The 24,292-nt window shown below is 34.2% G+C and overlaps 1 protein-coding gene across 1 annotated transcript in view; it reads right to left on the reverse strand.

Annotated features, from left to right (window-relative positions):
- LOC122817026 (fer-1-like protein 4) overlaps positions 1-24,292 on the reverse strand; it is a 1,119,105-nt gene that overhangs the window by 425,996 nt on the left and 668,817 nt on the right. The window contains exon 25 of the mRNA XM_044090141.1: positions 22,763-22,897. Coding sequence (XP_043946076.1) covers positions 22,763-22,897 — 135 coding nt within the window. The remainder of the gene's footprint in view (positions 1-22,762; positions 22,898-24,292) is intronic.

The raw sequence follows: 24,292 nt of genomic DNA on the forward strand, positions 1-24,292 counted from the left end.
TTTTAGACACTGCTCATGCTTTCATCCTGGACTTTCATCAGATGCATGAAATCATTCCCAAGGAGTACCCAAAAGGCGACATTCTTCAAAATACGGAAAAAAATACTAAAACCAATGACTAACAGCTGACTGTGTTCAAAATAATAAAGAATAAACAGCAAATAAAACAGTGCAGCAACCAGGGCAAACGGCATGAAAACAAAGAGGCTCCGTAAAAAACTCTATTTAATAAAACAGAACTGTAAAAGGATAAGCACTTTCACATAACATGCTTCATCAGATCCTAACAGACAAAAAACAGAATAATCTATTTACAAATAGGACAGCCAATCACAAAATTCAAACAATTAGTGATGCAATGGTCTAGATTTCAAAGCAGGTTTTAAAGGTATAGTATAGTTTAAACCACGTAACCTATGAGCCTGGAGTGTTGCTATTCATTGCATTTTTAATAACTCTGTTTGTTGACGATATCCCCCCTCTAGCAGACTCACTAACAATGCCAATAACAGTAAACTTAAAATAATGACCCACATTGTCTCTAATGTGTTTATACAAAGCATTCAAACAACTCATTCTTCTAATATCACCCAGGTGCTGCAACACTCGGTCTTTCAACCTCTGGTTAGTCTTACCTACATAGAACGAAATACAGTCTGTGCAGGTTGCCAATTAAATTAAATTAACCGACTTACTGTCAGCATTCACCTTAAACTTATGTAGCCTAGATGTAGATGGGAGAACAAAAGTATTACTGCATGACATAAAATCACATGCCTTGCACAATCTACAGTGAAAAGTATAAAATTTAGTTGAAACCTTACTAGATCTCCTAAAAGGTCTATAACAGAGCTCCCTTTTTAATGTCAGATTGTTCCTAAAAATAAAGCTAGGGACCTCACCAACTATCCTCCGAATGGTGTCATCTGAACGTAGAATCGACCAATTACGTTTAACAACTTCGCAGATAAAGTTAATATTACTACTATATTTCAGAGAAAAACCACACAAGGTCTATTCTTGACATTATTATGGAGGTATGCCGATCTCCTATATAGGAAAGGTCTACCTGCAGTTTGTCTAAGGTCATGGACCTCTTCTAGTTTCAGAGCTACATCAGCTTCATGATATCCCTTACCTATCAACTCATCTGCTAAATGGCTCATAGCCTGTAGGAAGTCACTGTCACACGTATGCAATATGAACATAAGCAAGAACTGTCCCTTCATGATGTTACCGAATATCCTAGTAGAATGCCTACTACTCCTAGCCAACAGGTTATTTTTCCTACATTCCTTTCTGTGTAGCTGTGAGTCAATACTGCCATCAGAATTGATGACTATAGTTGTATCTAAAAAATTAATTCTCTCCCTGGACCATTGCATAGTAAATCTGAAACAGGAACTACTATGTTCCAAATAATCAACAAAATCAGACAACAAAGAGTTTGGACCCTCCCATAAAATAAAAATATCAACAAAATGCCTACAGTAAATAAGATTTGGCTATATGTATGATCAGAAAAAAACAACCTGCGATTCCCAGTTGGCCAAAACCAAACTGGCATAACTATTAGTGCAGGGTGTGTCCATGGCAACACCCTGCAGCTGCAAATAGAAAATGCCATCAAAAACAAAAACATTACATTTCAAAATCAACTCTATCAAAGTGCAAATTAATTCAATGCACTGATGTGATAAGCCACTAAAACTATTAAGAAAATTCCTAATACACTCACTGCCATAGGTATTAGGTATGACAGTCAATAACATGTTAATGTCTAAGGTCACCAAAATAAAATTCTTTTCTTGAAAGTTCAAACACCAGGCACTTTCACCAAAAGTCCATAGAAATTCCACTGTATCTTTCAGTGCTGCCAGTGCTCATGCCAAAAAAGGTTTAAGTTCCTGTTCAACAAATATTGATAAGGGCTCTGTCGCCCAGTCCTTACCAGCCTTAATCAGCCTTACACTTGGTCTCTCCCTCCTTTTATGTATTTTAGGAAGACCATTAAAAGAGGGAATAACAGGATGTTCTTTCTATGTAAGTAAGACTAACCAGAGGTTGAAAGATCGAGTGTTGCAGCACCTGGGTGATATTAGAAGAATGAGTTGTTTGAATGCTTTGTATAAACACATTAGAGACAATGTGGGTCATTCTTTTAAGTTTACTGTTATTGGCATTGTTAGTGAATCTGCTAGAGGGGGGATATCATCAACAAAACAGAGTTATTAAAAATGCAATGAATAGCAACACTCCAGGCGCATAGGTTACCTGGCTTAAACTATACTATACCTTTAAAACCTGCTTTGAAATCTAGACCACTGGATCATTAATTGTTTGAATTTTGTTATTGGCTGTCCTATTTTTAAATAAATTGTTCTGTTTTTTGGTCTGTTAAGATCTGATGAAGAATGATATGTGAAAGTGCTTATCCTTTTACAATTCTGTTTTATTAAATAGAGTTTTTTTTTACTGAGCCTCTGTTTTTATGACGTTTGACGATTATTTGCTGTTTGTACATTCTTCAAAATGACAGCTTTGTTCATTGCTGTTGTCGAGGGTTCAAGTTCAAGATTATTGTACTGCCTTACAAATTGCACACTGATACAAGCTAAAACAACAACAACAACAAACAGAAATAATAAAAAATACTAAACACAAGCAAATACTAAAATGCAAGGATAAACAAACAGATGTTGTGACACTTCATATATATATATGTTAAAAGGAGGAGTCTACCATGTCATCTTCACAGTACATTGTAGAGTTGTACTGGTCAACATCACAGCCATTTTAAACAGCACTGTTAGCTGGTCAGCCACAAATGAGCTCTTCCTGGACAGGAATGCTGCATTCTTATAAGCCAACTCTGATTCCTGCACATCATGCTCATCCAGTTTAAATTAACTCCCCCAAATGGTAGGAATGGCACTGAGAATGCTCCAAACTAGAGTTGGTACTATGAATAGAATGAAACTCATTGTTGAACTAGGGTTCATGAGCCACAAGGTGAATTGTATGAACATAGCAAGAGGTGATGACAGCTGAAGAGACACTGTAAGCTAAAATGTTCACAGAACCTAACTTCCTCGGGGTCATCAGCACTGATTTCTGAGGAACTTTTGTAAGTGAGGACAAAGTAACTTCTGGGTGGCAAGTTTAGAATGCCTGCATCAAGAATTATTTATGACTGTGAAGCAGCCATTCTTGGAAGTTCCACAGTAATAAGAATCACTTAGTGGTCAGAACTGTAGACCAGCTCCAACACCAAGTCAGTAGGTGACAAACCTTATATGTCCAAGGTAATGGACAGCAAGGGTAACTGCCTGAGAAAATTCCATTCACTTCATAATCCAAGAGATCTCTTTAACAAGGGCTATGGATGCCTCATCAACCTGAATATTAAGGTTACCCAAAATGAACCAGTCTGAGCCAGTCAAAAACAAAGCAATGATGAATTCTGTAAACTCCTGCAGAAATCATTGGCAAGCACTAACCAAACTCTAATTAAAATTCCTTGTTCCTGCCTTATTGATTTGAGGTTTTGAACATGTTTTGTTCAGATTCACTGTGCCTAGCCTTACTCTCAGAATTCATCTTCTAAATAAAATTTTACTAGATGTTTGTAACAGGCATTTTTGCTCACTTGGGTTTGCAAGGAATGTCCAGCCGTTGTTTTGCCTGATGAATGCAACTCTTCACCAAGAGGTGACTGTTTGGGTGTTTTACCGCAGATCTAGTTATATGATCGTGCAGTCGATTATCTAGTGGTTCCAACTACACTTCTTGTATTTGATCATTTTTTATCACAGACAATCCATAAGTTAGACAATCAATAATCACATACTCATCATGTTTAGATCTAGGAGGCTTTTCCTCACAATCATAGGCGAGGAGCTGATTCCTCCATTAAGACTACACAACTTTGGGTATCATCCTATCTTACACCTTACTCACTTTCTCCAGTAAGGTAGAACAGTCTGTACAAGTGTTTGGTGAATAAGCACATACACCCATTAGAGTTTGCTTCTCTGTAATTTTCTACTAAATTAAAGTCTACCAGGAAGTTGTGCAGCCCTAACCAGGAAGTTGTGAGGATCCACATACTTGCACAGGATCTTGCAAAAGTAAAAGTCCAAGAACAGGACAGGCATCACTAGTCCTCCTATAACTACATTAGAAAGTTAAGAAACAAAACTCTTTAATGGTCTGAAATAATCCATAATGATATTACACATTATGATCCCAAAGAAATATATATCTTAACTGACAAATTTAAGGCAAACTTCACCTTACCTATGATCATAACTGCCCCACTGATTCCTCAGCTCCTTACCCTATTCCAAGATCACTTTAGAACAAGTCCCACCAGACCTAGCTAAAACAAGAACATGACTACCATGGGCACTGGCATTGTATCATGAAACCTAATACTTAGTGCCAGGTATGGCTGATTAGAACCTGTATTAATCCTCTTTAACATGAGGCTTGCAATGTGTCACGTTCCTGGTGCCTTGGGAACAGCTAACATGATTTCCCTTACACAAGGAAGGTCTAATCACCAACACTGGCAATTACAGATTCATCAGTCTTACTAGCCTTGTTTATAAAGCCATGAAATGTATCATTCCTGATCTCAAAAATCTAGACATTGGTAATCTCTTAACCCTAAATCACATGAATTTTGCTTTGACAAACATATGTCCTGCCTTTTTTATTTATCTGCCCTCATATCATCTAAAATCATAGTGTCAAACCTACAAAAGTAAAGACCATATATTCAACTTCCAAATTAGTCCGAGACCAGAAATCTGAATACTGAAACCACACCACCTGTTTGTTATATATTTTATTCATGCTAACTACAAAATGACTGTTCCTTAAAATAGGGGTGGGGCCTACTCAGAGAGAGCACAATGTCATGTCTTACTCCATTCTCTTATGTGTTTTTAGACAGACAGCACCAATTAGACACCTTGATCTATGGTCTTCATATATTATAGTAATTAGAAATTGTGGTCTCAGGATTGTGTGTTTAGACATTTGTATACATGCACACAGGCACACACATGTCAACTTTATAGAGTTATACTGGAATATCCACATGGTCTTCTTCTAAAGGTAGCAGTTTATTCAGAGATTGTTGCAATTTTCAAAGAAGGCAGCTTTAATTTAGTACCGGCAGAAAGACAGGAACATATATGCTATGTCAAACAGAACAGTGCAGAAGATGACACTATCCCAAAAGTGTTTGCATGACAGGCTACCATTCTGACCATGTATTATTTGCTCATGAGGTGTAACTAGAGAATACTGCCCCTTCTACCACCGTATACCATGGAACTATAATCTAAACAACGGTCATTAGCTTCCAAGACCCCATTTTATATTTACTTTCCTCCTCAGAAGTACCTTCACAGGCTACTGATTTGCAGTGACAGCAAACCACAAGTTCATTCTTGTACATGCATATAGGAAGTCTGCAACGTCTGTTTTCCATTAGTATCAAATCCTTAATCCTCTCCCACCCCCACCAGCCTCCATCAGAGGAAAGACGCTCTGAATTCTACTCTGCATTCCCAAGGAAAGGAAGCTGCTCTCAGGTAGTCTGTCTTTCTCTGGCTGGTCCTTCATTGACTGGAATTTGCCCAAATAATTGGTTGGTTGTGTGTGTCCTTTATTAGTGACAGATGCTTTACTGAATTCTAATGATCCTGTGTCTGGAAACTTTCCACTACTCCAACAATCCCAGTCAAAAGAAGAGGAAATACTATTATCAAATCCTTTGAAGACAGGCTTTGATGATTTTATTCTCAGTCTATCCATTACAAGACTTAACCATTTAAGCACACAGTAGTTGCAAACAATGGGTATGAATAGCTCTGATTTCATGAAGATGCATACAACTATTGGATGACCTACAATATTTTTATTTCTTGGGGGCATGGCTAAGATGGTCACAGGCTAGCAGCACTTTTTCTTAGCTCTCCTATCTTATAATATTTCTGACAGGAATTTTCAACTATTCAAAAACATTAGACTTTAATTTTATGTTCATCTTCATCCAGAAATATTTTTTGGAGTTTATATCCAGTTATTTCAACAGTTTTCTGTCAAATCCCTGTCAGTTATAAGCTAAAAGAAGACTCTGACTGTTCATCAATATGAGCTACTCTAAGAACAACTCACAAGACTTGTCTTTCAAAAAGAGTTACAATCCTTGTTCTCCAGTATACATGATTTATTGACAAAAATAGACAAAATGGACAACAAATTAGATACATTTAAAAAATAATGCAAAAATGAGATGGATCAACTTAAGGAGATTGTTTTATATCAGAAAATCCAGATTTCTAATATCAAAGCATCCCTAAATTATATAGAGGGAAGAATGACTGAAGAAGAACAACAGGTGGAATTTCTTTTAAAACAAAACACTTCATTGCTATAAAAGATTGTTGATCTTGAAAATATATCACAAAGCAATCTTTGTATTTATGGCTTACCTGACAAATTTGAAGGTGACAACATGGTAAACTTCCTCACCACTTAGATTCCTGAAATTCTGAAATTACCTGAAGCACTATCATTTGGGATGAAAAGAGCACACGGGTCCTTAGCATCACCACTACCTTCCTCCACAACTAACTTTAAACCAAGATCAGTAATAGTAAGATTTTTCTCATCTCATGACAAAGAACTTATTTTAAAGTCTGCATGGTCTAATTCTCCAGTCAAATATAAAGATCAAATAATAAGATTTGACAATGACTATTTTTCTACAGTTATTTCCAGAACAAAAAAAATTCATTCCAGTGATAAAAAAACTAAAAAAGAAACAAGTTAAAACACATCTGTTATTTCCAACCAGATGTAAAGCTTTTCTTCCCAATGAAATTAAAATATTTGATACACTATTTCTACTACTTCATCCTTAATATCCAGTAACATTTTAGAACAAAGAGAATGTATGGACTGATGCTCCAGTTCAATGAAGAGACAGACTGGAAAAAATTAATGGAAAGTTGTTGAAGCTAAGAAAAAGAAGACACTAAAAGACAAATAAAACCTTTTACTTATTGTTTCTAACACCTATATGATGCCTAAATGTATACGTTTTTGCTGTTTTAATTTCTATTAAGAAAGAAAGGTAGAGTACAGAATCAAATAGGAATATTTTCACCTACTGGAATACATATACACAGCATATACAAGGTAAAATTATAATATTTTATTTATTTATTTATTTATTTTTTGCTTTTACTCTTCTCTTTGTGTCTCTCTGTGTCTACATATAATCTTTATAAATTTATTATTTATTACATAACTATTACAATCTGATATTGGTTTTCCACCTTTGTTCTTGCCTTTCTCTCTCTCTCTCTCTCTGATTTTATTTTAGTTATACAGGGAATAATAATCTTAATAATAATTAATAATAATATTTACTAATTCTTCTCTTAGTCTTCCTCCTCTTTCTAAGCCTTTTCCAATATATCTAATGGTAGCTGTGCTTATTTTTTAACTAATAACAGATAAAACGAATGGATGTTGACTGTAAATGTAATGTTGGATTTGTGCATTGCTCTTGCATATCTGCATGCAGTTTTTGAGAGAAGTCCAAGAGGGAGATGTTTGTTTAATTGTGTAGTTTATTTTTATGAGTATCCCTGAAATCTATTTGATTTTTGTTATGTTGGTGTGTGGAGATAAAGTGATGATTTCTCTGAATGAAATAAATCAATCTATACTGTTAGATGAACAGTTCATATTTCTCCTTGCTCATGACTTGTTTTCTAAACAGCAAAAATGAAAATGTATACTATTCCTGGCATCCTGCCATGATCTTGAGCAGGGATGAAGTAGTTTGGCTCATTCCTTTTTTTTTTTTTTTTTGTGAGCAGCACCAATTTTCTTTCATGGTTTACATTCACAAATGTACAAGGTGATCTGAAGACATTAGAGTAGCTCTCTGATGACATAATCAACATGGTTAAAGGTTAAATGAAAACCATTCTTGTACCCTGCCACTTCTTTGTTTTGAATTCTAACGAAGTATAAAATAAAACATTATCTATGTGAACAGATTTAGCAGAAAATAAGCTAGATACAGGAAACACTAAACATTAAATTAATAGAATACTTTATTTATATTATTGGACAATTTAATAAGTTAATAATCACATAAATATCATATGCCATTAATAAAGTTCAAGAGGGCAGTTCCTTTATTAAGAGGAGGAGGACTTTTATAAAAATAAGAGAGAGAGAGCTACTTAAATGAGAGTAGGAGAGATGCAAAGGCTTTTTTTACAAGAGGCTTTCCATTAGTTAAAATGGTAGAATAAATTAACAATGTACAAGAGCGACAATGAATAAATTCTAGTGGAGGGTACAGAAATAGACATTAATTAAAGAGGAATGCAGACATAGACATCATAATTTATGATCTCTTAGAGGGAGAAATCTAGATAAACTTTCTAATGAGGATGGAACAGGAGTTCAGGAATAGAGACAGTTCCTCTTACAATGTTAGGGGACAGTTGGGAAAAACAGATGTCTCTGCAATCTCTTCTTATAGGGCAAACTCTATATTTATTACTCCATCATTTTTATATTAATAGTAACATTTTTGGCATTTGGTGTATACAAGAATGTCTGAAGTTTATTAACTAAACCTTTATTAAAACAGAAAGTGCACTCTGTTATAGATTATTATGGTCAGAATTTCTATTTGAGTGAAGTAATTACATAAAGACAGTTGATAAAAGTTCATAGTCTTAAAAGAGCATGATATTTAGGAAGAAAAGGTCCATTTAATGTGTAGTAAACGTATCTCATTCAGAAAGCAGGTATAATGATATGACACAATAAACAGATTTTTTTATGAGTAAATGAGACAAAAGTAGAGCTGGTTGACACATGCCATAGTGAAATAAGTAGACTCAGTTGTAGGAGAAAGTTTGTATATGGTGTTAGATAGACTTAATACTCATGAATACTGTTGCACTATAGGAGAGATTTGTATTCTGCTTGTTAGCATGTTACACATCAGGATATCAATGACATCTGTCTCACTGTCCTGATGAATAATACTGAAGTTAACAAAATCAATATTTCCATTAACTTGTTACATGGAGTCCCAATAGTATGAAACAGTACACTATAATAAAATTATATTAATTCTAAGAGTCTACCTAGGGAAAATATAGCCATTTTTTAAGGTTATTTTATATTTGTATTACCAAAGTTTTTCTTCAAATCTGTCTAATTGAACTAAGTTTATTTAACAATGAGATTTTTGTGATTTTATAGATTGTAACTTCTACATAAGTCATAGAGACTTCTTTTGAATTCTTATGTTTTCAAAAAGAGGACATATATTCTTTTATTCATAAGGATTCTTTTAAGTTTACATTTTATAAGTTCCATATTGGTCTATTTGATATTCATTATTGTTTGGTAGTCATATATAAAGAATTTTAAATTTGTCTATTATTTCTTTATAGGAGCAGTTAGAAATTTAGAGAAGTTTTATACAGCATTCATTATGATTGTTGTGTATCTAATTATTTTTATAATAATTTTCATTTTATTTGTAATTTAATTTCCAAATATTAAACCTTTATGTCATAATTACATCTCTAACAATTATATACATTACTTCTCTATTTTCAGTGCAGTAAGAGCTAATATTCTAGATAGTGAAGCTGAGTACTAGTTTTGTCTCTGAGTTGAAGGAACAATTGGATGGTAACACTATTCAAGTGTGGGGTTGTATACCTCATGTTGGCCTTAGTTTTCTATTCTGTTTTGCTATTAAAGTTTCTTAATTTTACTGTTTGTTTATGGATGTCTAAAATGCTATTTTTAAATTACTAGAAAGTGTTTATAATTTTTAATTCTTCATAAAATCTACTTTTTCATACTTTGAATTAATTATAGATATATATAAATAAATCTACTACTAATCAGAATTTGTGTAATAAATGTATCTCCATTTATGTTAATGGTCAAAATAACAATTATAAAAGGGGAGCTATCTTTAAATATTTCAAGTTATTTAATCCTCATATTGTTTTTCTTCAGGAAAAACATTTAATACAGGGAGGTATAGACAAGCTTAACTCAAATAACTACTCTGTTTTTGTAAGCTCACATCATAATGAGAAAAAAGAGGGGAAGCAATTCTGTGGAGAAATACTGTTCTAATGCCCAAAATTATTAACACTTATCAGGATAATTCTGGTATGTTATATTTAGTACCTTTGAAAATAAATGGCAAACTTTATGCATTTATTAATTTATACTGGATACTTGGAATAGGTGTCAAGATGGTCAAGCAAGAACTAGAACATATTATACAATATTCTAAGGGAGATGTAGTAATTGCAGGTGACTTTAATTGTATTTTATCAGATGAAGACGTGAATGCAATAAATACACAAAGTAAATCAGCCATATCAAAAGCTCTTAAATGTTATTAATACTATGAATGTTATAGATATTAATACTTTTGCTCATCCTAACTAACTTTACTTTACACACTATTCCCATCAACATAGTACTTATTTAAGAATACATACTGTTTATTTCTAGAAATATTTCTTCAAAAATTGATAAAGTTAAAGTAATTGCATGCTCCCTATCTGATCATAATGCAATCACATTTGATTTAATAATGAACCCTAACCAATATATACACATTACAAGAATCCCAACTTACATAACTAATTTAAAAGACTTCAAGGAATTCTATAATAAGGAAATTAATCTTTTTTGACAATAAATAAACATCTGATATCTCTGAAATTTTTGTGTGGGATTCTTTGAAGTCATATCTGTATGGAAGAATACTAACTTGGTGTATAAATAAGAAAAAATATTGGGATAGAGAACTGAAGATTTACAATCAAAATTAGATGGATTGAAGCTTAATATCCAAAAGAGAAATACTGGGTTACAAAAGGAATATGAAGAAATAAACAAAAGTTATTCACAGATTTTACATCACAAAACTATGATTAATCTAGAAAAAAATTAAACTAGCATCATAGTATATGAATCCCCGTAAATCAAAGACATATAGCTAATAGAGCAAACAAGATTATATATACTAATTAAATAAAGGAAATATATTTTCCTAGCACTAGGAAAAAGGCTTATGATCTAGAAGGTATTTTAGAAGCCTTTAAAGAGCACTTTACTTTAATCAATGCTAATAACATTGATAATCTCAAATGATAGTAAAAATTATTCCTTAAAAATACATTAAAAATTAACAGAAGAACATATAATGCTAATTGATATATAAATTACAATAACAGATATTAAGACACACATTAGCAAATTAAAATGAAATAAGGCACCTAGAAGCAATAATATTATTCCAGAAATGCATGTTATTACCCAGAAAAGCTTTAAACTTGCTCTTTAAAGTATATAATTCAGTTAAAAAAAGGAAATAGTATTCCACCCTCTTTTAGATATACTTTAATTCATCTAATATTAAAACCAGAAAAATATGCTAGGGATGCTCCTTGTATAGACCAATATCACTTTTAAATGTTGACTATAAAATGTTCATGTCCATGTTTGCTAATAGAATGCAACATATGATGCCTTTAATAACTGATGAGGATCAAACAAGATTCATAAAAGATAGCGATGCAAATGACAATATTAAAAGAATTCTCACATTAGTTGATTACATTAATTGTACAAAAAAGGAAATGACTACAGTTAGTTTAGATATAAATAATGCATTTGATTCTGTCTCTTGGGACTATTTGTTTCAGGTTCTTAATGCATATGGATTTTCACATGAGTTTATTAAACTAATTAGAAGTATATATGAAAATTCCTTAGCTTATATCAAGATAGGCTCAAGTATCTCTACCTCAATTAGAATTACTAAGGGTATTAAACAAGACTGCCTGTTATCTCCTCTGTTGTTTGCTTTAGTCATTAAACCATTCGCAAATTGTGTTAGAATTAATTCTAAGGTTAAAGGAATTCACTTCATAGAAACTTTAGTGTCCAGGATTCAATTATTTGCTGATGACATTTTATTAACAATGAATCAGCATATCATTTTCTGCAACATCTAATGGATATCATAGGTAACTTTCAAAACATTTTTGGTCTTCAATTCAGTGGAAAAAAAACTAAGATCTTACTCATAACCTTAAATAAAAAATATAAACAAGCAGTTATTTAAATATATAGCCACAGATAATACAATTAAATATTTAGGTATCACCTTAACTAGTGATTTGGAAGATATTCTTAATATTAATTTAAGTAATATTTTAACTAAAATTAAATCTCTCATAGAAAAATGGAATAAATTATTTTTCATGATGGAGGATAGATATCTTTAATCAAAATTATTATTTTTCCAAAAAAATATATATTATATACAAGCCATTTCATTACCTCCACCTAAAGTATATATCAGTCAATTTAATAATCCTAAAAATATGAGAATTGCATTAGACAATAATTTAAAAAATTGGGAAAAATGGAGGAATAAATCTCCCAGAATTTAGTATATATGTTTCTGCATCTATTTTTAAAACATTCTCTCTTTGGTTAAACTCTTCATATCATCTAGATGGAAACAACTTCAAGAACAAATCTGGTTAAACTCAAATTTCTCTTTTAATCCTCTCTCTCTCTCTATAAATATATATATATATATATATATATATATATATATATATATATAGATATATATATTCTGACTAATAGACTGTATTAGATTATGAGAGACTATATGCTAACTAACAAAAATAAACTTATTCCCTCCAAATTTATATCTGACACATTGTCCACTTTTAGAAGCTTCTTAAATAAAAATTCCAACATCAAAGACTGTTTTTTATTGTTCACAATAGCTTACACACCTAATATTTTAGTCACTTTTAATAATAATAGTATGAATATTCTCAAAAGGAATAATGTAATTTTCTGGAACCAATTAATGGACTCTGGAAGGGTACTTTTTTTATTTTTTATTTATTTATTTATTTAACATTTGTTGACCGGGAAAGTCTGACTAGGTTCCACAGATCCTGTTTTCAGCGGAAGCCCGGGGAGAAATGCTCCAGAAGAATCTCTTTAGAATGTGGAAGGAAACCGGAGTACCCGGAGGAAACCCACGCGAATGTGGGGAGAACATGCAAACTCCACACAGAAGGCACCCCAGCCGAGAATCGAACCGGAGAACCTCTTGCTGTGAGGCAACAGCATTAACCACTGCAACACTGCGCCGCCCAAATAAACTACTAATAAATACTTAATATAAAAGATCTAATGAATCAATTTAATATTGGTAATGAGCAGTGGTTCCCATTTCATGAAATAAGGAATTAACTCATAATCAAAATCAATTTGATGTACTCACCTAACAAGGAAAACAATCTTAAACTGAATATTTAATTATTATAAGTACTCAGATGGTTCAAGGAAAAAGTCATTTATCTAGATTGTATAAACTAATTACAAATGTAAAATCTTATTCTAAAGAAAACTACTGGGATTATTATAAAACTATTAATAATAAACTACATACCTATGCAAACTCTAGCCACCCCAAGGGACCTAGACAGCTATACATTTACACAGATTGCAGAGAGGAAAATTCTGAGCATATCTAAACAATCCTGTCTTAGTTTGTGATTTGTTGTGGAGTTGACTGGTAAGACCAGTTTTATTTGAATTTATATTGCACTTGTTATCACTATTTTTAACTGTTTGTAGCTGGGAAGAGACTGCTTATTAACACGCTTTACTTTGTTTCATATTTTGTTTTACCTTCAGTTTCACTGCTGGTTGTGAGAAAGGGATGTGTTTTAGAGAGGCAAGCTCTAGCCACCCCAAGGGGTCTAGACAGCTATAAATTTACAGAGACTGCAGAGAGGAAATTTCTGAGCATATCTAAACAATCCTGTCTTGGTTTGCGATTTGTTGTGGAGTTGACTGGTAAGAGAAGTTTTATTTATTTTTACTGTTAAAAGGAGGTACATCTGCTAGCTATAGTGAAATTACAACTTCTGGCTGGCTGGTAGAACTTGTATGGTCAGAACAACTCTATTCTATTTTATTATTTAGTTGGATATTGCTGGTATAATTTTTGTCATGGAAGTTGATTTAAGTTCCTTTGAATTCTTTGTTACTGACTTTGTGCATTTTCTTTTCCTTTGTAATATTTTATTCATTTAAAGCTGAATATGGATTCCTTAAATGAGTATGCAATTAATGATTTGCTAATGTACAAGTATCTTGTACAGTGTAATAAATGCTATGGATATTTAAAGGTAACAGCTGAAAACACTGGTGATCTTGGTTCCTTGTGTCAAAAGTTAATGATTTGCTTACCATTGTTAGAAGCAAATCTCGACTTGATGATGATTGCACATGTGCAATGGGCATGGCTTGGAGCACTGTTGTATCATATATTAATGACTGGACTGATGAACTAAATAATGTTAGGCATAGAACAAATAGAACAGATTTAGGAAATGATGCATCTATTTTCTGCAAAGAACATTCAACCCCTATGAAACATGATGATGCCCCTGAGAACTATGTAATTGTGGATGCAAGTACTCAGCAATCTGAGGATCCAGTTTGTTTAGAAGGAAACAAAAAAGAAAGAAAGGAACAAATTCTCAACAAATAACAAAGAAGAAAATGAAACTGACTAATGACTGTAAAGGAAAGAGAATACATAGTAAAATGATTCTGCTTTGTTATGTAACACACTGGTGACAGGGAATGAAGATATCTGTGTATCAGATAACCCTCAGTCTACACAAAAAGGCATCACCTTTCCAGTGGAAAAGGTAGAAAAAAGAGGCAAGGGCCATGTGAAAATGAAGAAATCAAAACTGAAAGTGGAAGGATTGAAGAACATTACTGTAAGAAAAAAGAAGAGAAAGACAGATGTTGACTACATGGCTCAAGCTGTGGATTTACAATGCCAGCTGGATGAGAATTTAATACGCAATGAAAATATTGGAATTAATAAGACTAATAGTGATGAAGATCTATCCTTCGTAACAATTGATAAAGCAGAAATAACTGTATTAGAAGCTAAAGATTCTTCAGTGATGGTCAGCAAAGATATTCTTATAATTGGAGATTCAGTTATTAGAGGAACTGATACTTATATTTGCAGAGATGATAATGAATATTGAGTAGTGTTATGCCTGTCAGAAACAAAAATAGAAGATGTGAAACAAGCCTTGGAATGCCTTAATGTAAGGAAGTATGGATCTGTTTTTATTCATGTTGGTACAAATGATGTACCAACAAAGATTCTCTGACTGTTAGAAGTGAACTGACAGCCCTCCTAGATAGTATAGCTTGTACTGGTGTTAGGACATATTTTTCACAAATCATCTATAGAAAGGATAGTCAGGTCACTGTGAATGAAAAGACTTTTTGGATAAACACCTACATGGAAAAAATGTCCTGTTTTAAAAAATGGAAATGTATAGAGCATCCAAGCCTTCTTTTGGGCACATGTTCAGACAGGATAGTGTGCATTTGTCTATATCAAGGAAGAGAATTTTTGAAGCAGATATTTTGCAATATTTGACAAACACTAGCCAGGATTTTTGCCAGTTCAAAAATGTAACAGTTCACAGATAACAACATTTGATGCATCTCTGGTGGTTGTTAATGCTAGGACCAAATAATAACGTTTTTTATTAGAAAATTTGCTATGTTCCCACAAGATTGATGTTATTGTTTGTGAAACATGGTTAAAGAACAATGACTGGAAACCAATTCTGACAGGGTATAAATGTTTTTACTGTAACAGACATTCTAACAAAAAATCAGGTGGAGGTGTTATGATAGGGATTAAAGATAGCTATGAGACCTGTGATTATTACATGTTCAATGATAACACCAATACTATAGACTGTGTAACTGTGACAATAAAGACAACCATGGAACATAACAATTGTTGGAGTTTATAGACTACCAGAGTCAAGTGCAGATGACCTAGAGGAACTCATACATTTCTTTCATGAAACACAGGAGGGAAGAATAATATTAGCTGGGGACTTAAATTTACCAGAAACAGACTGGAATAATATTGATTCAACAACGTTAGTAAAGAAATTATTCACAGAGTATATTCAGAAATAAAAAATGCTTCAGACTGTAAAAAAAACTACCAGGGGATGGAATATATTAGATATTGTTTGTGTTCCCAAACAAATTACTGTAACGTCAAGTCAAGTTTTGCCACCATTGATGTGCAGTCATCATGGGGTTATTAAGGTTAATGTGTTGCTAGATAATTCTGCTAAACTGAAATCTAAGCCAATGTACAGAAGGTTAATTACAGATTATAGGGAAGCAAAACAATTACTATATAAAACTAACTGGAGTGAGGTGTTGAGTGGAAAAACAGCAGAAGGAATGTGGAAAGTTTTGAAAGAAAAATTGTTTGAGTGCAAAAAGTAAAAAAAAAAAAAAGTTTAACATCAGGATCTAGGCATGCAACATCAGGGGAGGGGGTATATTTCCATAAGAACATAATACCTGATTAAGATGAGAGAAGAAAAATCTAAGAAATGGAAGAGAGGGTGAACTACAACTTTGAAAACTGAAATATACAAGCTGGACAAACAGATTAAGCATACTGTTAGACAAGATCAAGACAAATTTGAAGAAAATTTATATAAAGATATTGAGCATAATAGGAAACCTTTTTACAGATACATAAGATGTGAAAGGAGTAAACATACACAAATTGATAAACTGTCTGCAGATACTAAAATGTATTCTCAGACAAAACAGATTATGGATATATTTATAAAATCTTATGCAAAACAGTTTGGCTCCACAAAAGGGGTGGTAACTTGTCCTAGTGACATCCAGGTAAGCCCAGATACTGGAATCAAACTAGATTATATTGAAAAAGAACTGTGCAAACTGGATCCAAACAAAGCGCAGGGAGGAGATGGAATAAGTAACCATGATCTGAGAACACTTCAGCAAGAACTTACACTACCATTACATCTATTATTCACAATGTCATATAAATATGGGGAGATTCCTCAAGATTGGAGACATGTACTTATTAAACCTGTCTTTAAGGGAAAGGGGAGTAGGACAAACCAAGAATCATACAGACCCTTAAGTCTACTTTCATGTTGTGGAAAAATAATGGAGAAGGTAATACTGGATAAGTTATTGTCAGAACTGGATAGGTTGGGTCTAGAAACCATATATTAACATGCACATGTTGAAAATAGATCTATTACCACCTGTAACATGATGTTCTATAACAATATAATAACAGCTATGAATGAAAAATTGTACTGTGATGTGATTTATATAGATTTAACTTCAGCATTTAACAGGGTCATACACAAAACACTGATCAATAAATTAGTACAACTAGGTATTGATGTACTGTTGATAAGATGGATAGCTGCATGGCTTACAAATAGGACATGGCAAGTATCACACACCAACTGGATAGGTGAAATCCTTGGCTACAGTCAAGGTGTCCCACAGGGCTCTGTCCTAGGCTCTTACTTGTTTAGATTGAATCTTTCAGACCTTACTTTTTCATCTGAGGTGTTCTACAGTCTATATGCTGATGACCTGAAATTGGGTAAACTGATTACAAGTGTTACAGATAAGGTGTGTCTGCAAAATAATTTGACTAAATTGACCATTTTGGCACAGGAGAATAATATGTTGATAAATACATCAAAAACTAAGCATATGAGGTTTGGGAGACATAAAATGAAAGGTGAATATTTAATACAGCACACAGTGATTGAAGCTGTAGACTCATTTAAGGACCTGGGTATATGGGTAGATTCAGTTATGAGTTTTTCTAATCATATCAACCAATTGGCTAATGATAGTTATAGAACTATAGGTTGTATAAAAAGATTTATAAAGTCTAGGAAATCAAACATAATGAACTCATTGTTTGTTAGTTACATTAGACCCAAACTTGAGTATGGAATAACAATATGGAAACCCTATAGGAAAACAAGCATGAATAAACTGGAAAGAGTACAGCGGAAATATACCAAGGGCATCCATGGATGTGAAAATTTAAGTTATTATGAAAGACTAAAATATCTGAACTTGTTCAGTGTCTCTTATAGATATTTAGGAGGAGATCTTATTCAGGTATATAGGGCATTTAGAGACAACTACCTCTGGGAATGTTTGGGGTTATCAAAAAGTACTAGAAAATCATCAGACAGCCTATGTAGAAGATTCTATAGGAATGAGAAGTGTACTAATTGGTTCTCTGATGGAGTAGCTGATGGTTGAAACAGACTACTGAATTACATTAAAGCAAGTACTAGTTTAGATATTTTTAAGAACAGCCTGGACATTTATTATGGGAACAAGTGTTTTGGTATATTGACAAGCATTAATGCCCATGCTTGAAACATTTGTATGTATGTATATATGTATGCATTTATGTATGTACTGAAGAAAATAAAAAAAAAACTCATCTTAGTCTCTTCAATGTGAACTTCCTTATCCTTACAATGGAAATTGTTCTCATGGAAATGCTTTCATCGTATTTATTTTACTCCTCATAAAATACAATTAATATCTAATCAAGAATTAGGATGCTGGAGATTTAAATTAAAGGTGACCTCTAACTAGCAGCATATGTTTTATGAGTGCAGCATACTTAAATCTTTTTTTGGGGAAATTATTTTTTACAAACCATTTTTAATGATAATTTTCACCTGACTAAATCATTGGTTTTGTTTCATGCACCAATACCTAAATGTGTTCCTAGATCTAAATGTTCTTTACTCTGGATTTTATTAGCTATTGCTCACTAAACAATTACTACTAACTGGAAAATTGAGATTTCTCCCACCTTTACAGAGTTCAAGAATATCACTCTGAATGCATCGTGAATGGAAATGGCTATAATCAAGACAAGAACAGAAAGAATTACCTCTTATTATAATGTCTGGATAAAAGTTATGAAGATACTTGGAAAAATTGACTGTGATATCATTTGATTTATTTTATGTAAATTATAATTTCAAAAGTATTTATTTATCTAGACACCTTTGTATATAATTTGTCATTCTTTATGTTTTATATGTTTTAGATATTTTTTCTATTTCTTTGATTGTACTTAAAAATTGTTTTCTTATTTGTCAATAAAAATATTTTTGGGTAAATATTTTTATTTCATTTTTGGAAACATGTTTCTCACTCACTGGTCTTTCCAAACATATATTGTTAAACATTTATCACAGATTCCATGTATTCAGAGAAGTGATGTGTTAAATGGACAAGGTATTACTGATGCTAAGGAAGAGCTAGGAGAAGTACGAAGCCGTACTTTTTTTATTTTAGTAATGTTCATATTTGTTTTAAGTGTTTTATTTCAACTTTTGGGTCAGCTCAGTTGGTGCAGTGGTTAGCATTGCTGCTTACCAGCAAGAGGTTCTCTGGTTCGATCCTCAGCTGGGGTGCCTTCTGTGCGGAGTCTGCATGTCCTCCCTGTGGTCGCATGGGTTTCCTCTGGGTGCTCCGGTTCCCTCCCACATCCCAAAGACATGCTGTAGGTGGATTGGACACTCTAAATTGGCCCTAGGCATGAGTGCGTGCATGTGTGTGCCTTCTGTGGAAGGTTGGGCACCGGGCTGGCAACTCGACACCGTAAAACTCCACTGCCAATCATGAGCGGACAGGTGATCCGCTGTGGTGACCCTTAACTGGGAAAAGTCGAAAGAAGAAGAAGTTTCATTCCAACTTTTGGGGTTACCATTTAGATATTGGAGAGTTTGACCCTGTAGTACCTAAGCTGAACAGTAGCCATTTCTGAGTAAATGTAGTATCCCTTTTTCCTTAGGACATGCTTCTTTGGAGTTGCAATATATAAATAGCAGTGGTGTTGAGGCACAGTTTTCTACCTGGGAGTAAAGGGGGGACACTCTCAAGACATGCAGAACTAACTTTCCTCTATTTCATTTATATGAATGGGACTTACTTGGGATTTCCTGTTTTCCGACTGCTTACTGCAGGGCAGATTTACTTTTTTATGTGCACTATCACATGAAGCTTAACTCACCATATTTTCACTTGGTACAGTCCCTAATAAAACTGAACTCCTGCATCTCTGGTGCCTCAACCTAATGAAAATGCAATGGAATATAACCATTCCCTGTACTACTTAATTGAAAATGTAAGTGGTGAGATCACCAATCCCTTTTCTCTTGAGTTCCGCTACTTAATGAAAATGTAAATAAATATTACCACCCCCCATTCTCTTGGGTCTCCCTACTTAATGATGATGGAATTGAATGGAATATCCTAGTTCTCTGTTCTCTTACATCCTCCTAATTATGAAAATGCAATGGAATTTCCCAGTTCTCTGTTCTATTAAGTCCCCCTTAACTAATGAAAATGTAATGGAATATCCCAGTTCCCTGTTCTTTGAAGTTCCCCTAACTAATGCAAATGTAATGGAATATTCAGGTTCAAGTACATCAGCTGCTCCACTACCACATTTATCCTTCTCTTGTTTCAGTGTCTTCATCCACCTTTTCTGTCCCCTGCATGCTATTACTTATGGATTCCTACTTTGTATCCATACCCTGCTTGGATTCATCTTTTTTGTAATTAGTGATGAGTTTCTCTTCCTCTCATGTTCACCTAGACAAGCACACCTCTTCCTAACACTGCTGCTCTATCCATCTCTGCCACTAACTCTTTAGTTCCCTCCTGCCTTAATTTTAATTCCCTTATTTACTCAAGAATTCCCAGCCTTCTACTTTATATTTAAATGTAACCAACTCTGCTGCCGCCTGCTTACCTAGCCTATCTCATTTTCAGTGACACTTTACTCTGTAGTATTTCTGTACCTCACTGGACACTGTGCTAACAGTGGATTTACCAGTATTTGCTACACTGAAAAACATTATCTTTAAGGACAACAGCTAGTGTCTTATACCGATGTTACTGTGACCATGGATTTACTTTTCCCTGACATGCAGTAACAACTGAGTACAGAGTATAAGGAGAAAAGCCCCATGCATGGGGAATAGATGATCGTATTCCCCCATCCCAATAAAACATTCATTCATTCTATTTTTTTATCTGTCTGCTCTCACTTATATACATACATGCATATATATATATCCATCCATCATTTCCTCAACCCTTACATACAAATATTTCTAACACAGGGATCAATGCCCTTCTAGACTGCCAATATAACAAAACAGTTTGTTCCCATAATACATGTCCAGACTGCTCTAAAATATCTAAACTAGTGCTTGCTTTAATGTAATTTGGTCTGTCAGATGTTGTGAATTTGTCAAATTAAGTGACAGCAAACAGTTTTCTACAAGTGTTCTATATCCATATTATTCCTCTGTATACAAAGCCTGTTTTCTGTGTGTGTGTGTGTGTGTGTGTGTGTGTGTGTGTGTGTGTGTGTGTGTGTGTGTGTGTGTGTGTGTGTGTGTGTGTGTGTGTGTGTGTGTGTGTGTGTGTGTGTGTGTGTGTGTGTGTGTGTGTGTGTGTGCACTCATGAATGCATGTGTTTGCATCCCTGTCTGTGGGTGTGTTAATAATAACTCCAACCCCACAGATTTTTGGTTTTGGTTTATAGTACATCACTACCAGGTTTCTGTCATGCTCCTGAATCAACTCAGCATTAATCACTATTCCATCCACCATCCGTTCCCACCCATCAGGGAGGGAAAACAGCTGCTGGGTTAGCCTTCCATGTTTATACCATACCTTTCATGGGTAGTCTAACACCTACTCATGTTGAGTCATTAGTCAACACAATTCTTCAGTGTTATATTTATAAATCTTAGAAATACATCATCATATCTGCTTGGAATAACTCACAAACAAAGGCCCTGTACTTTGTGGAACACATATTATCTGCCATTGAATTTGCTAAATAATCAGTTTCAAAATGAACACTGCAATTTAAATGATGCAGTATAAGTAATATGCAAGTAAATATAGTCCCTAAAACACACACACACACACACACACACACACACACACACACACACACACACACACACACACACACACACACACACACACACACAAACACAAACGTTTCAAACTTAATGTTGCTATAACAGGAAAATAGTAAACGCATAATTCATTGGCAGAATGGTGCAAATAAAACAGTGTGCTGCACTGGTAACACCTACGTTATCCAAGTGGCCTCAGTATCTTTTATAATGAGGGCCAAGCTGCTTCTTCCTCCTTTAGCCTAGGACTAGAATGCTGGAGAAATATGGCAGACTTCCATGTGGCCATAAGCACATTCTATAGCCATATTATCCCATACAAATGAAATGGTTAGACTTCTTTTGCCACGAGAGAGCAGAAAACACCATGCTCTCACAGCACCAGTAAGAAGTCTGTGACTAGGTCACACCATCCCTCACTTGCCACAGTCAAGCAGGAGCAGGGGAAAGTTACAAGTTTCCACGGCTAAAACGAAACACCTAGGCCAGAATGGTTCCACCAGCAGTGGCTCTCTCCACTGAAACTACCTGTTATTTCTCAGAACTATACAGAATAAGGCAGTTTTGCAGATGAATTCCCTTGGGTGGTGAACCATGCTTCTGATAAGGATGCAAGCTATCATAAGGAATAAAACCTAGCAAAGTAAAAAGCTGATAGTAAGCTCTGCTGATTACAAAACACAAAGATATAAAAAGCATAAACATAAAGGTGCATTTTTATAGCTTACAATTTTGTCGTAGTCAAAGATGTTGATGATAATAACTGGTGGGTCATTCTGTAGATCTAGTTTGCTTGCCTCTATCACAATCTGGTCCATAAGAAGGGTTTCAGTCCAGGTAGGAGACAAGGTCTCTTCTAGTATCTAAAAAAATGCAATACAAATAAAACTTTTATGAAATGAATATATATAAACAGATATGATTTGTCAAAAGTTTCAGAAGTCATTAGAATCATAAGTCCTAATCTCTTACTTTTTTATATATTTTTGGCCAAGTAAGCCCGCTGAACACAAGCATCCCTTTTCAGGGACAATTTCTGGTTAACTGACTCAAAGTCACAGAGTACTTAAATGGAGGTGGAAGGAATCAAACTTTGTACTTTGGGCTATAGGAAGCAGCTTACTAATTGCTTGTCCTCTGCTCTAACTGCCACACAATTGACTTGGGCAGAAAAAAAATCAGAACAGTAACTCACTCTGTGGTCTAAATAAAACATTTTTTTGCAGTTTTTCCAAATTACAGTACACAAGGCTTTTATTTACCTTCTTTCTGTACCTCATTTCCCTTGTTAATTATTATTCTAAGAAACTTACATCACAAAATGGGTGAGTACAGTGAATCCTGAGTAATGCGTGATGGAGCTCAAAAAGAAAAAATGAAATTTGTGAAACTGGTCCAAAGGCCAATAGCTATGCCTCAATGCCAGGTAGTACAAATGGCACAGTGCAACTTTAAAATTGTGAAGCCCCTTGGTCAAAACATGTCATATACTCACTGCACATGTACCATTCTCTCCCGCTCTCTCTCTCTCTCTCTCTTTCTTTTGCTCCCAGTTTGTTCTCATCATGACAGATGGTAGTCACCTTGCTCCCGCCCTCATCATAGGCCAAAAAAGACCCTATCCTCCATAACTCACCATTATCCAGGGTCCATAGTTTACCCTGCATGCCAAGACAGAATCCAGATTGGCTTCCTTTTTTTGGAGGAGCACATCTTGGTTCTATTTGGGATGGCATGATTCATGCTTGAGTGGATGTGCTTGTACAGTGCCTTAATGTAGGATTCAGCAGTCGAAATTTCAGGTCCCATCCTCATGGGTGTCATGAAGTTTGTCAATTCTGACTTGATTGAGGAGCATTGGAGAGTTTTTGTTTTTTTTTTTTAGTTTCGTGGGGGGTGGGGGTGGGGGTGGGGATGATGGATAGGATGGAGTGATTAGCTTATGGTCACCACCAACCCTGACCATGGGGTGACCACCATAGGTGTGCATGTTGGTAATGACCAGGTCTAGGATATTGGAGCCGCTGGTGGGGCTACTAGGTATAGTAAGTCGACTAGAAAGAAACTGGACTGTCATGGACTAAAAGTTGGGGTTTCAACAATATTGCCTTTTTGCTGCACTAATAGCTGGAAAAATGTTGATATGAAAAATGAAGAGAAGACAGAGAAACAGCTCAAGGCATGTCTAAAGGATATATAACAAAGGAGAGAAGAAGCTGTTTGTAAATGGGTGACGTAGGTGGGCGATAAATTCATGA

Source organism: Protopterus annectens, chromosome 12.part0 (genome assembly GCF_019279795.1).
Source record: "Protopterus annectens isolate FY-2018-M chromosome 12.part0, PAN1.0, whole genome shotgun sequence".
In the NCBI taxonomy this organism is placed as follows: Eukaryota; Metazoa; Chordata; order Ceratodontiformes; family Protopteridae; genus Protopterus; species Protopterus annectens.